Source organism: Dromiciops gliroides, chromosome 2 (genome assembly GCF_019393635.1).
Source record: "Dromiciops gliroides isolate mDroGli1 chromosome 2, mDroGli1.pri, whole genome shotgun sequence".
In the NCBI taxonomy this organism is placed as follows: Eukaryota; Metazoa; Chordata; class Mammalia; order Microbiotheria; family Microbiotheriidae; genus Dromiciops; species Dromiciops gliroides.
In genome coordinates, this window is record NC_057862.1 from 166197776 (window position 1) to 166214222 (window position 16447).

The following is a 16447-nucleotide window of genomic DNA, read 5'->3' on the forward strand; positions in this document are numbered from 1 at the left end:
GAAAACAAGAGGGTTAGACTAGATCATCTCTCAGGTCCTAACACTAACAGTACTAATATTTTTGGCTCTCTGTATGAGGAATCAATAAATAAGGTACATTTTCTTCCTTTGTGGGATCGCAGCTCTAAAGCTGGTAAAGACCTTAGAAGTCATAGAGCATATCTCCCTCATTTGGCAGATTAGAAAACTGAAGCCCAGAAAGGTTACTTTAATCCAAAGTCATTGTAAATACTGCCTTGACGTTATTTACCTATAATATCTATTGACTACTGCTTACCCATAGTATATCTAAATACACAATACTTCACAATACTTATAATTTAGTTATTGACTTAGGACCATCTAGACGCCTCTATAGATGAGGAAACTTTGGTCCATGGAGGTGGTGGCTTGCCCAAGTTTGCCCAAGTGATAAAAATCAAAGGCAGAATTTAACTGTATGTCCTCTAGTTCCAGAGACAGGGTTCTTTCTATTGTGCTGCCTGTATCAATTTGAATTAGAAGTGCTTTAGTTTTATGGCCACTTAGGAAGCAGAGTAAATAGAACACCAGACCTGGAGTCAGAAAGACCTGAGTTCAAATCCAGCCTTAGTAGCTGTGTGACCTTGGGCAAGTCACTCAACTGTGATTTGCCTCAGTTTCCTCATCTTTAAAAGGAGCTGGAGAAGGAAATAGCAAACTATAGATATCCAGTACCTTTGCCAAGAAAATCCCAAATAGGGTCACGAAGAGTTGGATACAACTAAAATGGATGAACAACAACAAAGCTTTAGTTTTTAAAGCATGGGTGTTCCTACCCTCAGGAAACATGTAGAGACCATAATGTTTTAAATCTATTTGGTGAGTGATTTCTTTGCTACCCAATAATTTAAAATATGACAAAATATCATAGAATCACAGAGTTGAAATGGACCTCAGAGGCCATCTTGTCCAACCCGTTTATCCAGAAATCCTCTACATCATCTTTCCTTTCTTTGAAAACCTCTAATGGGCAGAAACCCACTACCTCTCAAGACAGCCCTACAATTTTAGGTAGTTGTAATTATTAGAAACTTTTCTTATATTAAACCTAAATCTGATTCTCTACAGCTTCACCCATTCTTCCCAGTTCTTCACTCTGGGACTAAGCAGTGCAAGAATAAGCTCTCCTTCATGATGCTCCTTCATTTACTAGAAGGGGGCCGCCATATTGCCTCAAGTCTTTTCTCTTGCCTAAACATTCCCATTTTCTTCAACCAAGTTTCAAATGGCATAATTTCGAGATCCTTCATCTTCTACCCTTTCAGAATTTATTTTGGTCAGGGATAGATGGGACAGCCTAGAGTAGTGGATATAGGTCAGGCCTTTGAGTCAGAAAGACATAGGTTCATATGTCTGACACATGGTATCAGTAACCATGGACAAATCATTTAATCCCTTAGTGTTTTGGGCAGTCCTCTAAGATTCGACACTCCTTACTAATCTGCCTTGATGGGATATTCTGGGAATTCCCTACACTGATGAAATCTCAACTCTGGAGTGGAATTTATTTTTTTTTTTTGGTGGGGCAATGATGGTTAAGTGACTTTTCCAGGGTCACACAGGAAATCTCAACTCTGAACAAAACATTTGGTTGATAGATATGAATTCCCCTATAGTCCAAAATGTCAGGGGGGTTTATCCAGGCTTATGGTCTACCTATGGGATTTTAGGTACTTTGCTGTATGCTTCTGACTTTGGTTGTGCACAGATATAATAGCATGGTTATATAGGGGAGAACAGTAGATGTTATGTCAGAGGACCTGGGTTCAAATCCTATTTCTGTTATTATCTATGTGATCTTAGGCAAGTCATTTCAACCTTTCTGGGCTTCTGTTTTCTCATTCAGAAAAAGGTGGTTGGACTAGTTGACCTCTGAGGTCCTTTCTATCTCAAAATCTATGATCCTGGTTGCTCTCCTTTGGATATTTTCCAGTTTACCAATGTCCTTAAGAGACATCACCTAGAACTGAAGAGTTTTCCAGATGTTGTCCAAAAAGAGTAGGATATAGTGGGATATGTCTATATATCTATATCTATGTCTATATCTATGTCTATATCTATATCTATATCTATATCTATAATATGTATAATATATAATATAGTCTTTTTCACTTTGGACAATATCTCTTATTTTAGATTGGATTTTTTTTTACTCCCCTATCACATTATTGGTTTATATTGAGCTTGTATCAGTAAAATACCCTGATCTCTTTTAGATGATATCTAGCCACAACTTCCCCATATAAAAAATTTGCCTCTTTTCTGAGTGAAAAAAAAAATGTCTCTTTTCTGAATATGTTCAATATATATGATAAATTTCATCTTCCCATAAGCTTGTCCTGATTTCTTAGCATGTCAAGAATACATATAGCCATAAGATTTTCTTTTTAGTTAGCTTGACTTTTAGTGTAAAAGCTCATTTAATTGTTCATTTGCAAATTGATGAAATATGTCAAATAAAAATGGAAGAGAATGCTTTAAGTAGGCCTTGGAAAGATATTCAGTCATACTACTTAATAGTCATTGGTTTGTGATCTGCAGACCATCAAAGTGAGTCCACAGAAACATGAGGAAGATAGACGAGTTCTTTAAGTGCATGTAAAAGATATTATGTAGTGACAGAAAGTGCAGCTTGCCATGTGCATTGCTTCAGATGAGCATCACAGCTATGTTTTAACTTTTGTCTTGTTCTTTTCTAGATGCCTAAAGGTTCAGATGACACATGGGCCCAGAAGTTGTACAACACACATCTGAACAAATGCGCACTCTTTGAAAAGCCCCGTCTGTCAAACAAAGCTTTTATCATTCAGCATTTTGCTGACAAAGTAAGGACGTTTTACCTTGGATTGTTTTTTATTTCTTTCTTTTAAAGTTTAGAATGCTCAAATTAAAAAGGGGGAATGGGTAGAAACCAATAGCAGGTAGCTTTCTCCTTCTTTGCTAAAGGTTGCATTCTTCATGGCCTTAGGGACAGGAATAGGGACTGAACCAATGATTTCATTAGGATAGGGAACTCCCCAGTGAAGAAAATCCCTCTACCAATAAAAGTCTATACTTTCTCTACAAGTTATAGTTTTACATACTTGCCTAGGGGCATTGAGAAGATAAGCCCAGCATTTTACTTCTAGTATGTGTTAAAGAAAAGACTTCAACCTAAGTTTTCCTGGTTTTGAGGCTGATTCTTATCTACAATGCAGGATTTTCTCTCAGTTTATGGCTTTGTGGGGTGGTTAATCTGTATAGTTTATTTTTGTTTTTTTACTTCAATCCCATTTGAATTGTCAAATAATTGAGAGTTATCAATAATATTATCCTGTGGATAACTGTATTTCATCACTGAATTTCACACATCCTAGAAAATCATATTAGGTATCTTATATTGCAGGTAGAGAGTAGAGATATTGCAGGTAGAGAGTAGAGGTAGAGATGGTGAGTGTGCCTGAGGTACTTGCCTGTTTTTGTGAAGATTACCTGTATGTAGGGACTGTCTTTTTTCCAGGTTTGCAGTAATCTTGACTGGATACCTTGAGATATCCCTTAGTGATATAAAAGCTCCAAAGTAATCTTTTGATTTGGAGAGTAGGATGATGGGAATGATGACCTTTGGACAGGGGGAGCATATGGATTTTGACAACAGAGATTAAATGTACACCTATGAAATAGCACCTTAGAATCTTCCACATTACTTGTCTTCTCAACCTCTACCTCCAGCCTTTGTTAGCTCTTCTACTTTCTCTCCACCAACCAACAATTTATTCTCTCTCTTTTTCACTAGCAACCTCTTTCCCAAAGAGGAAATTAATTTCTGCTGGATGGTTTGTACTGAGCCACAATGATACATGACTATGGCATAGGAGGAAGGGGAAAAGCAGTCTATGGTGGGATGATAAGCTTCAGGCATTATGATCAGCCCAGCCTGGTTGTGGAGGAGATGGGGGCTGTCAGAAAGAATGACGACCCTTATTGGTCCATTCAGATGTTCATTAAGAGTGTTGAGTGTGGGGGCAGCTAGGTGGCGCGGTGGATAGAGCACCGGCCCTGGATTCAGGAGGACCTGAGTTCAAATCCAGCCTCAGACACTTAACACTTACTAGCTGTGTGACCTGGGCAAGTCACTTAACCCCAATTGCCTCACTAAAAAAAAAAAAAAAAAGAAGAGTGTTGAGTGTAACACATAGATTAGAGATCCCATTGATCCATAAATTACTGGTCCTCATAAAAACATTTGGTGAATTTTATTATAGCTTTAATATACTTGCATCTTATAATTTTACTTTTATAATAGAAATGGTTTTCATTAATTGTAACATTCCTAAAATAGTGCCCTATACAGAGCAGGAACTAAAGACATGTTTCTTGCAATTGATAACTAGTTCAAAAGCTTTTTCTTTTTCTTTTTTTTTTTTCTTTCTTTTTTTTTTTTTTTCAGTAAGGCAATTGGGGTTAAGTGACTTGCCCAGGGTCACACAGCTAGTACGTGTTAAGTGTCTGAGGCCGGATTTGAACTCAGGTACTCCTGAATCCAGGGCCGGTGTTTATCCACTGCGCCACCTAGCTGCCCCCAAAAGCTTTTTCTTATTGTTGTTATTAAAGAGTTTGGTTAAATATTAAAAATTTTCCATATGTTTGCAGGTTGAATACCAGTGTGAAGGCTTCTTAGAGAAGAATAAGGACACAGTTTTTGAAGAACAAATTAAAGTTCTTAAATCAAGCAAGGTAATTGTGGAAAATGTTTTCCCTTGGTCACAAAATAGTCAATATAGTCCAACTATTATGTGCTAGGTGCCATGCTAAGCACATGTAATACAAATATGAGAAAGGAAGCCATTATCTGCTCTCAGGTAGATTATAATCTGTTGGGAGAAAACAACACAACAAAAGAAAGTTAAAAAGGGCTAAAGGTGGAGGAAGGGCAGATACCTAATATGGGGACATGATGGAAAAATCCAAAAGAGTGCAGCCAGGTAGTAAGTGAAAAATGACTGGTCTTAGAAACTTTCTAAAATAGACTTCGAGAGGAGCTTCCTGATCTGTCCTCCACTCAGGGGTTCTGGGGGTAGAGGGTAATGATCAGGTACCGAGGCTGATGTGATTTTGCAGGACGATGAAGTGACAGGGGGCATGATAGAGAAATCCAAAGATTTACAGCCAAGTGGGAATTTCACATGTGTCAAAATTATTGGTTGGATACTTTGTAGATAACCAGGTGTTAAATGACAATCTTCACTACAAGCCTGCCTGCAGTATCCCATGATCATTTTCTTATTCTAAGATTACCATTTAGGAAATTGGCTTCTGTGGAGTGTCATATGCACATTTAGACATTGCTCTTGGAGCAAAAACTTTTGTTTTCAATAGCTTTGAAAATATTGATTCTTATTTTCAGCCTGGATCATTTAAATACAAAATGCCAAATTCAACATTCAGTCACAGTAAAAGTGAAATTGTGATCTTAGAGAATTTTGTGGGAAAAATCGAACCTTTTACCTATCCTTATGATTCCCAGGCAGCATAGTTTATAAGCTTAATTTTAAAGAAAGGAAATGAGACGTAGAATTTGTTCTTAATTCTCTGTTATTTAGATTTAAAATGATAAATAACCATTCTTTTAGGATTAGTGATAAAACTAAAAATTTATAATAGTGTTGCAGCTTGTTTAATAAAATGCTGATGCAAATGATATTTTTAAGGTAATTTCACTTAGGTAGAACATTTCCAAGCTCTTAATTCCCTGGCCACAGATGATTGTCTTCTAAGTTTCCTGATGAGCTTATTCATCAGAATGTAATCATGAATACTAATGAATCATTTATAATGTTTAGTCATTTCTTCTGTCAGTCAATCTAAGAAAAAGCTTTGCATTTCAAGTTGTGTTTTGCTTCCATAGAAGGTTTACTACACGCAAAACTTTTAACACCCAGCATGCTTTAAAGAGTCTTTATAAAATGGTCCAAGGGTGTGAATTCTTGTTTTATAGAACATAACCCACAAGCAGGATTTATGTACTATTTTTATTGATATCTTTTATTTTTATATCACCTTAATTTCCAAATATACCTGCCTATCATCTCCCCAGAGTTATTCCTTGTAACAAAGAATTTTTAAAAAAGAAGAAAAAAGTATTTATAGTAAAACCAACACATCAGCTAGATGTTCCTTTTTGCAAAGAAGGGACATAGGTACATTTTCTCATATCTTCTTCAGGGCTAGACTTGGTTATTATAATTACATTGTGTTTAGTTTGGGGATTTGGGGGACTTTCCATTTACAAGGTTGTAATCATTTTATACATTGTTTTCTTTCTTTCTTTCTTTCTTTGGCGGCGCAATGAGGGTTAAATGACTTGCCTGGGGTCACACAGCTAGTAAGTGTCAAGTGTCTGAGGTCACATTTGAACTCAGGTCTTCCTCAATCCAGGGCCAGTGCTTTATCCACTGTGCCACTTAGCTGCCCCTGTAGCTAGCATTTCTAGCAAATATTCCATAGTAATGGTGATAACGGATGTCCTTACTTCACCCTTGATCTTGTTGGAAAGGATTATTCTGACAGGTAATACTTGCCCTTGGATTGAAATTGATGTTATTTATCATTTTAAGGAAAGCTCCATTGATACAGTGCTTTCTAGCCATCAAAACCCAAACAATGAGCAAATGAGCAAATAAGGTTTGAACCAATCAGTAAAAGCCAAAGTGATTTGGGTGCTTACTGATGGACATACTTGCTAGATTGGGAAAGCATGTCATAGGATGGTGTTATTGCTCCTCTCTGAATATCACTACCCTGGGGCAAATCCCTCATTCCCCAACAAATTCTAATTCTGCTGACAGGCAGTATTCCACTCTCCATTTGACTATGGAGAACTTACTGTCTGCCCAGGCAGACCATTCCATTTTTGAACAACTTTAATTATTTTGAGATTTTTGTATCTATTGAGCCAAAATCTACTTCTTTGAAAGTTACACTCATTGTTTCTGGTTCTTCTTTCTGGTGCCAAGTAAAACATGCCTAGTTCCTCTTGAACTAGTTCAGATGAGAGTAATGTTCATGTTTTGCCCACTCCCTACCCCCCTGCAAACCCTACTGCCCATCCATTATGTAAACTCTTCCTTTTGCACCTTATTAAATGAGGTAATTTCCCCCATTCTTTCTCTCCCTTTTCCTTCCCCCCTTCTTTGTTTGAGATTCTTCCAAAACAATAGAATCATACCTAGGCCCTTTGTCCAATTAAACTTTCTGTAAGAGCCCTTGTGATGATAAAGTTTTGAGGATTAAATGTATCCTCTCCCCATATAAGGACATAAAAAGTTTAACTGTCATATTCACCTTTGTATGCTTCTCTCAACTCCTGAGTTTGAATGACAAATTTTTCATTCAGCTTTGTTCTTTTCATCAGTAATATATGAAAGTCTTCTTTTCCATTAAATATTCATTTTTCTCCTGTAGAATTATACTAATTTTTGATGGATAGATTCTTCTTCCTTTACCTTCTAGAATTTCTTTTCAAGCCCTTTGCTCTTTTATGGTAGTAGCTGTTCTGACTGTGGTTCCATGGTCCTTGAATTCCTAATTTCTTGCTATTTATAGTATTTTCTTTTTGACCTGGGACTTCTGGATTTTGAAAATAATTTTCCTGGGGATTTTCATTTTGGGCTTTCAGCAGGTAATTGGTAGATTTTTTTTTTAGCTTTCTACTTTCCTTTCTGGGTCTAAGATATCTGGATGATTTTCTTTTATAACTTCTTAAAATGTGATGTCTAGGCTCTTTTTGCTGTTGTTCACAGCTTTCAGGTAGCCCAATATTTCTTAAAATCTCACTCCTAGATCTCTTTTCTGGGTCAGTTGTTTTTCCTTTGAGATATTTCACATTTTCTTCTATTTTAACTTTGTTCACATTTTTTCTATTTTAATTTTGTTCTTTTTAAAAATATATTCTGGAGTCATTAGATTCCATTTGAACAATACTAATTTTTTTGGGGGGGGGCAATTGGAGTTAAGTGGCTTGCCCAGGGTCACACAGCTAGTAAGTGTTAAGTGTCTGAGGCCTGATTTGAACTCAGGTCCTCCTGAATCCACTGCGCCACCTAGCTGCCCCAACAATACTAATTTTTAAGGAGTTATTTTCTTCAGTAAGGTTTTGTACCACTTGTACCAATTGTCCAATTCTTAATTTTAAGGAGTTTTTTTTTCAATAATGTTCTGTACCTCTATCATAAAAACTGTTAATTCCTTTTTCATAAATTACTTGCATAGCTTATTTCTTTTTCAATTTTCCCCTCTACCACTTTTATTTGTTTTTTAAAATAATATTTTTGGTATTTCTGAAAAATCTATTCAACTTTTAAGAATTTTTGTTGGGTTTGTGTCCAATCTGCATTTTAGTTTTTGAGGCTTTACCTATAGATATTTTCAAGTCATTATCTTCTTTTGTGTTTGTATCTTGAACTTCCCTCTCACCATAGTATCTCTTTCTGATCAGGTTCTTTTTTTTTTTTCCTTGCTTATTCTTCCAGCCTACTTCTTGACTTTGGACTTTATGTTAGTGTTAGGTTTTGCTCATTTATGTGTGTGAGGGGATGTCTAGTCTAAACTTCTGCCTTATTGTGACCTTCTACTGTTTTTACAATTCATTCTAGGTGCCTGCAAGTTTTTGGTACTTCCAAAGTGATGTGATCTGAAAGGAGATTTATTCACTGCCTTCCTGGTATCAGATTTTTAAGTTCCTGATCCAGGTTTAGGTCTGTTGGCTTGTGTGTGGTTGAGTTTCAGTAGGCTGATGGACTTGGTCCCTGCCCCTATTCCCAGTACTTCTTAAGGAACCACAGGATCTCTTTTTCCCCTCTTGCTTCCAGCCCTGGTGTTCAGCCTTGTCCCCCTACCATCCTTGGGCACTAGAATGCTCTTTACCTCCATTTTCACTGCTGTGTGCTCCTGGCCAGTCCCTGCTGGTGTCTGTAGACTTCTTTATCTTTCTTCCTAAATTGCTCTCAGCTGGAAAAATGACTATAACTTTTTCTTGGCTTTACTGATCAGAATTTGGTTTGACACATTTTCTAGGTTGTTGCGGTAAACTTTGCAAAAATACTGACCCTCTCATTCCACCATTTTGACTCTACTTCTTTGATATTTTTGTTGATTAGTTTTGGGAATAGTGTTATTTTAAAGGATTGACATAATTTAGAAGCATTGATTTGATTTAGAAGAATTAAAAATTTGCTAGTTCCTTTTTTTTTTTTAAATGAGACCTGTGATTTCATAGATATTGGTACCATCTGATAAGGAAATTCCTTTAACTGTATGGATTCATACCTGTGTTGTATGTATGCATATATGTATGTGTGTATGTATGTATGTATGTGTGTGTGTATGTGTATACACACATTTTGTCTTAGGGAATTGTGTAGGAACACTGAGAAGTTAAGTGACTTGCTTAGAACCACACACAGAAGTAGGTCTTGAACCTCATTCTCACTCTACTATGCCTTGTTGACTCTTTGAAAATCTGCTTCTAAATGAGACAGTAGCTTCTTTTGTATAAGCAGTCACCTTTATCTGGCATGTACTTCCTTTTTTCTCTCTGATCCATGTAATCCCTCACTACTTGTATAGCCCTGCACAGCTGCTTCCTCCTATCTATGAAGCCTTTCTGGATCATCCCAGTTATAAATACTGCCTCCCTCTTTAAATTGCTTTATATTGACTTTCTTATCTGGGTTGTCTTCTCCTTTCTATGGCTCTCCTCACCCACTCAGTAAAAGTTAATCTCCTTAAAGGCAGAAATGCATTTTTCTCTTATATCCTCATCTACTAACACAGTGCCTTATATATTACTGTGCTTAATCAGTGGTTGTTGAATTTTTTAAGTTAATCAGCTAAGCATATGTCTTTGGATTTGAGCAAAAGGACATCTACCTCATTGCGTTCTTGTGAGGAAAGTGCTTTGTAAATCTTAAAGCTCTAGATAGAATTAGTGTATGTTGATTTAGTAATGAACACCACAGTCTCAGCCAGCCATTAGTTGATCTTACTCTGGAGAGAGAAAGAAATGCAAGCCAAGGGCAACAATAGTTCGAATTTAAACTTGTTTCCAAAAATTGATGGTGGAAGAATATGAACAATGTAACCTCATACAATAATGAGAAACAAATTTTAAGAAAGCTTGGTGAGCAACCTCAACCCACTGATATTTGAGGATGAAAATGAAAGGAGAACAACAAATAAATTAAAAAGTAGAAATCTGTCAAGATTTTCACAACAAACTCTTCATCAACAAGAACAATGAAGCCATCACACTCGGACACCATAGTCTCATATGTGCTGCCTGAGAAAGTTAGAATGGCACTAAAGAAAACCAAGATGGAAAATGAGTTTAACAAAACCAAGTATGGTTGGTTTATACAAAAGAGGTCTATGCTGGATGCAGCACAATTTAAAGAGTTTTGAGATATTCTCAAGGTCTGAAAAAAAAAGGGAAGATACCAAAGTCACAAAATAAATCTCAGACTCTATTATTATACCAAAGGTGACCAAGAGAACATCAGTGATGATAGGTAGTTGGCACCTATTCCCACGTCCTACACAAAGTGACCTAGTATGGTTCTGAGAACTCCTTTTGACCCTGTGCCCAGCTTCTTCCTATAATGGAGTGTTTCTTATGACCTGATTTCTTGGCCAAATTACAATGTCCATAGAACTCTCTGTGTTATGTCAATCTGAGCAGGAAAAATGACTCACTGTTTTGTTTTATTGGATTTCTCCATCAAAATTTAGTCTATTGCATTTTCTAGATGTCTTTGGAGGAGTTTTTGAGGGGGTGGGAGTAGAGGAGATCTTGCTTAGCTGTCCTGATATTCTACCTTCTTGTCTCCACTTTTTGAGCTGAGCCATGAAGGGTAAAAAGAGCTATATAGCACTTACCTCACAGGATTACCTCACAGATTGTGAACATAAAGTACTTTATAAGCCTTAAAGGACTATATAAATGACTGTTATTTATTTATTTGACTCTTTGATACATGTATCTACTACCTCTCATTTTCATGAAGGCATTAGTATTATTACACCTTATCTAAACTTTATATTCTCTCCAATACTTTGCATAAAGTAGACATTAATAAAAGTTTCCTGTTGAATTGAGCTTGAATTCCTCTGGAAATGTTTTCTTCACTGTGGAAACATTGCCATGTTAAACTGCAATATTGAAAGCTTATGTTTTATAATGAAACACTAGGGCCACAATACTATTTTAACATTAAAAATTTCTTATGGGAAGTTTTACATGAACTGGTTCGGAATGAATTAAATGGAATCAGGAAATCAGTATACCTAGTGACACCCATGTAAATAGAAAGAACAAATAAACTTTAAAATCTTAACACTATAATTGTTGGTTTGTTTGTTTTTTTGGTGAGGCAATTGGGGTTAAGTGACTTGACCAAGGTCACACAGCTAGTAAGTGTCAAGGGTCTGAGGCCAGATTTGAACTCAGGTCCTCCTGAATCCAGGGTCAGTGCTCTGTCCACTGTGCCACCTAGCTGCCCCTTAACACTGTAATTGTAATGACCAAGAATCTTTGTCCTAGAGGAGAGTTGATAAAATGGACTTCCTTCCCTTCTTTGCAGAGATGGTTTTAGAATTATGGATGAAGAATATCATACACAAGGTCACTGAGTTGATGTGTTGGTTTTGCTGAATTGATTTTTTTGGGGTCTTTTTCCTTTATTACAAGGAATGATTCACTATGTGAAGAAGGGATATATTCAGAAATAAAGGTGACAAAGACAAAACATATCAATAAAAATCCTTTACTGTTTCTTTGCCATTGAATCATAAAATGTTCATGGAGTATGAGTCTGAAAGCATTTTTCTAGGGTTATTTGAGGTGATCCACTATAGTTGGAGAATATCACATTGTTTTTTCACTAAGTTTATATTTTCTTGTTAATATTTTTTTTCTGTTTGTGACATAGTTTAAGATGCTCCCAGAATTATTTCTAGATGATGAAAAAGCCATTAGTCCCACTTCAGCCACAACTTCTGGGCGTACTCCTCTCTCCAGGACTCCTATAAAGCCAACCAAGGTTAGACCTGGCCAGTCAACCAAAGAGCATAAGAAAACTGTGGGACACCAGGTGAGTGGTACATAGCTATCTTCTTCCTTCCTAACATCAGTTATGATACAAACTTTCCTTGCCTCTTCTCAGTGAACCCTGATATATAAGCCTTCTTAGCCAGTAAGAAGTTACTGGGACTTTAACCCATTAGAATATAAGGCCTAGGACATGGAGAGGTTTAGACATCCATCAAAAGCAGGATGATTTGAACTCAGGTTTTCCTGTCTGCTGTCTCCTCTCTCTCTCTCTTTCTCTCTCTTTCTCTCTCTCTCTCTCTCTCTCTCTCTCTCTCTCTCTCTCTCTCTCTCTCTCTCTCTCTCTCTCTCTCACACACACACACACACACACACACACACACACACCTGGAAAAGACCTTAGACTCGATGTAGCCCAGATACCTCATTTTCAGATGAGGAACTGAGGCTTCTCATGAATGCTAGCATTATTCAAATTCCACTGGCATGAAATAGAAAGCACAGTATTATCTCATTTGTGGACTTCTTTGTCCATCATTCTGATCTGGCAGAAACCCAATTTACTGAGCTTAAGAGCAGAGGACCAGATGTTAATTTATTATATATATATATATATATATAAACTGTCTGAGATTATAAATTATAGACAAATCATCAATCTGTGGAGAGTAGAAAGAGTTTCTGCACCTGTATTTTCCCACATGGAAGAAGTCAGTTGTAGGCTGTTCCTCCCACCCCCTACCCCAAATACACACACACACACACACACACACACACACACAAGCACACGTGTTAATTTCTTTTTTTCTTTTTTTCCTTTTTGGGGCAATGAGCATTAAGTGACTTGCCCAGGGTCACACAGCTAGTAAGTGTCAAGTGTCTGAAGCCTGATTTGAACTCAGATCCTCCTGAATCCAGGGCTGGTGCTTTATCCACTGTGTAGCCTAGCTGCCCCCATGTTAATTTTATAGAATTGCAGATTTGGAGTTGGAAGGAACCTCCATGGCCATCTATTCCAACTCCCTCATTTTACAGATGAGGAAACTAATTCCTAGGGTTATCTTGTCTAAGCTCTTACACATAATATTAGTCAGAGGCAGTATTTAAACCCATTCCTCTGACTCCAGAGTAATTTTTCCTTCCATTACAACACTGTGTCCTAGGTTGTTGTTCAATTATTCAGTAGTGTCTAACTTTTCATGACTCCATGTTGGCAAAGATATTGGAGTGGTTTGCCATTTCCTTCTCTATTGTGCCCTCATTTTACAGATGAGGAACTGAGGGGGGTTAAGTGACTTGCCCAGAGTCACACAACTAGTAAATGTCTAAGGCTGGATTTGATCTCAGATCTTCCTGACTCCAGGCCCAATGCTCTAACCACTGAACCAAGCTGCCTACTAGGTAGTAACTATGTTTTTCAACACTTTTTCGCTCAAAAAATGTCATTTTGAGATAAACTTCAAAATTGAGCTATAATTTTAGTCAAGCTTTTATGTCCATAGTACTAAAATATCACTCTGGATCAAATTATATTGCTTGAAGATGGGAGAGGAAGGAGTTGTGGTTTTCAAATTAAATCTGCAAGTGCTCAAACATAAATTGCTTTTGCTTTCAGTTCCAGCAGTCTTTTAGCAATTGCCTTTCTGTATTTAAGAAGTCAGTATGATGGATGCCAATGTTTTGCACTAATGACATAGGAAGAGCACTTAAAAGAGGCACTTTGGGGTGGTAGAAAGAGTGGCAGCCTTGAAATCAGAATATTTATTTGGGTTTGAATCCTAACTAGTGTGACTTTGGACATAGCCCTTAAACCTTCTAAGCCTTAGTTTTCATGGCTATAAATGACATAAAAATGGTTGTTCTGCCTGTCCCAGAGGTTTCTTACCTTCGTGAATTGTAAAGCTCTAATCAATGTCCACTATTAGGGAATCATAGCATATACTTTGAAAATGAAAGACTGTTAAAAGCTGGTTCTCTTTCACTGGTTTCATTCCTGGTTTTTTGTACAGTATTAAAAAGAAAAACTGTGAATAAGATGGTATGATCTTAAAGCTAATCTAACTCTTGCTTCCTCTTTCCTCCCATTTTTCATGTAGTTCAGAAACTCTCTTCATCTGCTGATGGAGACCCTCAATGCTACAACTCCCCATTATGTACGCTGTATTAAACCAAATGACTTCAAGTTTCCATTTACGTAAGTTTCTTTTTTAACTTCTCAGTTGAAAATGTATATTTAATGGCTCTGGAAAAGAAGTCACTGAATAACCAGTCACTTGGAAACGAAGCTACCTTGAGGCAGCTAGGTGGCAAATAGAGCTCTGGACTTGGAGTCAGGAAGACTTGAGTTCACATTTAGCCACAAACACTTATTAACAATGGACCCTGGGCAAGTCAGTTAACCCCTGTCAGCCTGTTACCTCATCTGTAAAATGGAGATAATAACAGTTCTTGGTTCCCAAGGTTGTTGTGAGGATCACTAAATGAAATCACATGTAAAGTGCTTTGTAAACCTTAAAGCACTATAAAAATACTAGCTATTGTTACAATTACTATTTCAATTACTACTACTACTACTATTATTATTATTATTATTATTATTATTTGGGGGGGCAGGGCAATGAGGGTTAAGTGACTTGCCCAGGGTCACACAACTAGTGTCAAGTGTCTGCGTTCAGATTTGAATTCAGGTCCTCCTGAATCCAGGGCTGGTGCTTTATCCACTGCGCCACCTAGCTGCCCCCTACTATCATTATTATTAAAAGAGATTTATGTAAACTGAAGGAGAGAGTTGGGGGGAGGGGGGAATGGCAGGTAGTAACCTAAAGGAAACTGAAAAATACCAAGGCAAGGGTGTGGTTATTGTGGCCATAACTGAGATTGCGTGCAAAGGTCTTTGGGAACATTAAAATGTTTGAAAGCATGGTCTTTTAAGCCTACTTTAAGTACTATAGGAACTAGAAACTTAGAGATATGATCCTGACTCATGGACAGGTGTACTTTGGCACAAACCCGCCTGGAGCCTTTGTATGTTCACATTCTCACTGTTAACCACTGACCTGCCTTCTTTCATCACTACTGCTGTACCTTTTGAATCATCACTTCTTTTCTTTTTCTGTAACAGTATGTTTTTATCAGCTAATTCTTATAGAGCAAAATAATGGGAAACAAATAAATTGTAGCTGTAGTCACACTTGTGCTTGGCTACACTAATGCTTCTTGTATATTAACAATTTTGCATTTTCACCTGTAGGTTTGATGAAAAACGGGCAGTACAGCAGTTGAGGGCATGTGGCGTGTTGGAAACCATCCGAATTAGTGCAGCAGGTTTCCCTTCCAGGTAGGTCAGATATTTCTTATGTCAGAGATTTTTTTTTTTTGGTGGAAGACATTCCCAAATATTTAACTATGCTTTTGTTGATTTCTTTTGCAGGTGGACATATCAAGAATTTTTTAGTCGCTATCGTGTCTTGATGAAGCAAAAAGATGTACTTAGTGACAGGAAGCAGACATGCAAAAATGTATTAGAGAAACTAATACTGGTAGGAGACCTTTTTATTGAACTTTCGATTGACGGATTTTTTTTTTTGCCATAAGAATCTATTTGGTTTTGATTGCTTAAGGCCATTTGGAACTTCCATTCAAAACTTTTGGTGGGGGGAAAGAAGGCTAGGCTGAATTAATGTAAAATTAGAATGAAAGATTGACAGTAGATTGAGACAATTGCTTGAGGATCCAGGCAGACCTGAGATAGTTTTTTAGGGATTCAGTGATGGTAGAAAGGATTGACCAGGGCTCTGAGACAGTGTTATGTGGCCTGGGACTGGAACAGAAGATGTTTGACAGTTAGTATCTTTTGGCCAAATGAGTTTCACCTTATCCTTTTTTGGAAAACCAATGATAATAAATGCCTAATTGATTTGTATGTAAGACACTGTGCTTGGCACTGTGGGAGAAACAAGGAATTAAAAGTACATCTTTCACTTAGTGGGGCTTGACTCTTCTAGGGGCTTACAAGCTAGTTAAGGTAACATGACATATACTGAGGGGAGAAATAACAATAACCAGAGGTATAATTCCTATACCTATACCTATACCAGTACCAATACCTATACCTATACCAATACCAATACAATATAAGACCAACTTCTTGTTGAAGTTATTAGGAAAGGCTTCAGATAAGAGGGAAATCTCAAAGTGTGGATAGAATTTAGGCAAATAAAAAAAGAGGCCATACATGATGACATCTGGGTTGTAGGGACAGGAGAGAGGGAATTATGCCTACATGGAAAGGTGTTGAATTAACAAAGCACAAGGCTTGTTCTTGGTTCAGTGAGTAGCCCA

General features: G+C 37.1%; 1 protein-coding gene across 1 annotated transcript in view; it reads left to right on the forward strand.

Moving 5' to 3' along the window:
- MYO5A (myosin VA) overlaps positions 1-16447 on the forward strand; it is a 247290-nt gene that overhangs the window by 146132 nt on the left and 84711 nt on the right. Inside the window, exons 13-18 of the mRNA XM_043981532.1 lie at positions 2721-2846; positions 4654-4737; positions 11988-12149; positions 14203-14300; positions 15357-15443; positions 15537-15645. Of these exons, the coding sequence (XP_043837467.1) occupies positions 2721-2846; positions 4654-4737; positions 11988-12149; positions 14203-14300; positions 15357-15443; positions 15537-15645 (666 nt within the window). The remainder of the gene's footprint in view (positions 1-2720; positions 2847-4653; positions 4738-11987; positions 12150-14202; positions 14301-15356; positions 15444-15536; positions 15646-16447) is intronic.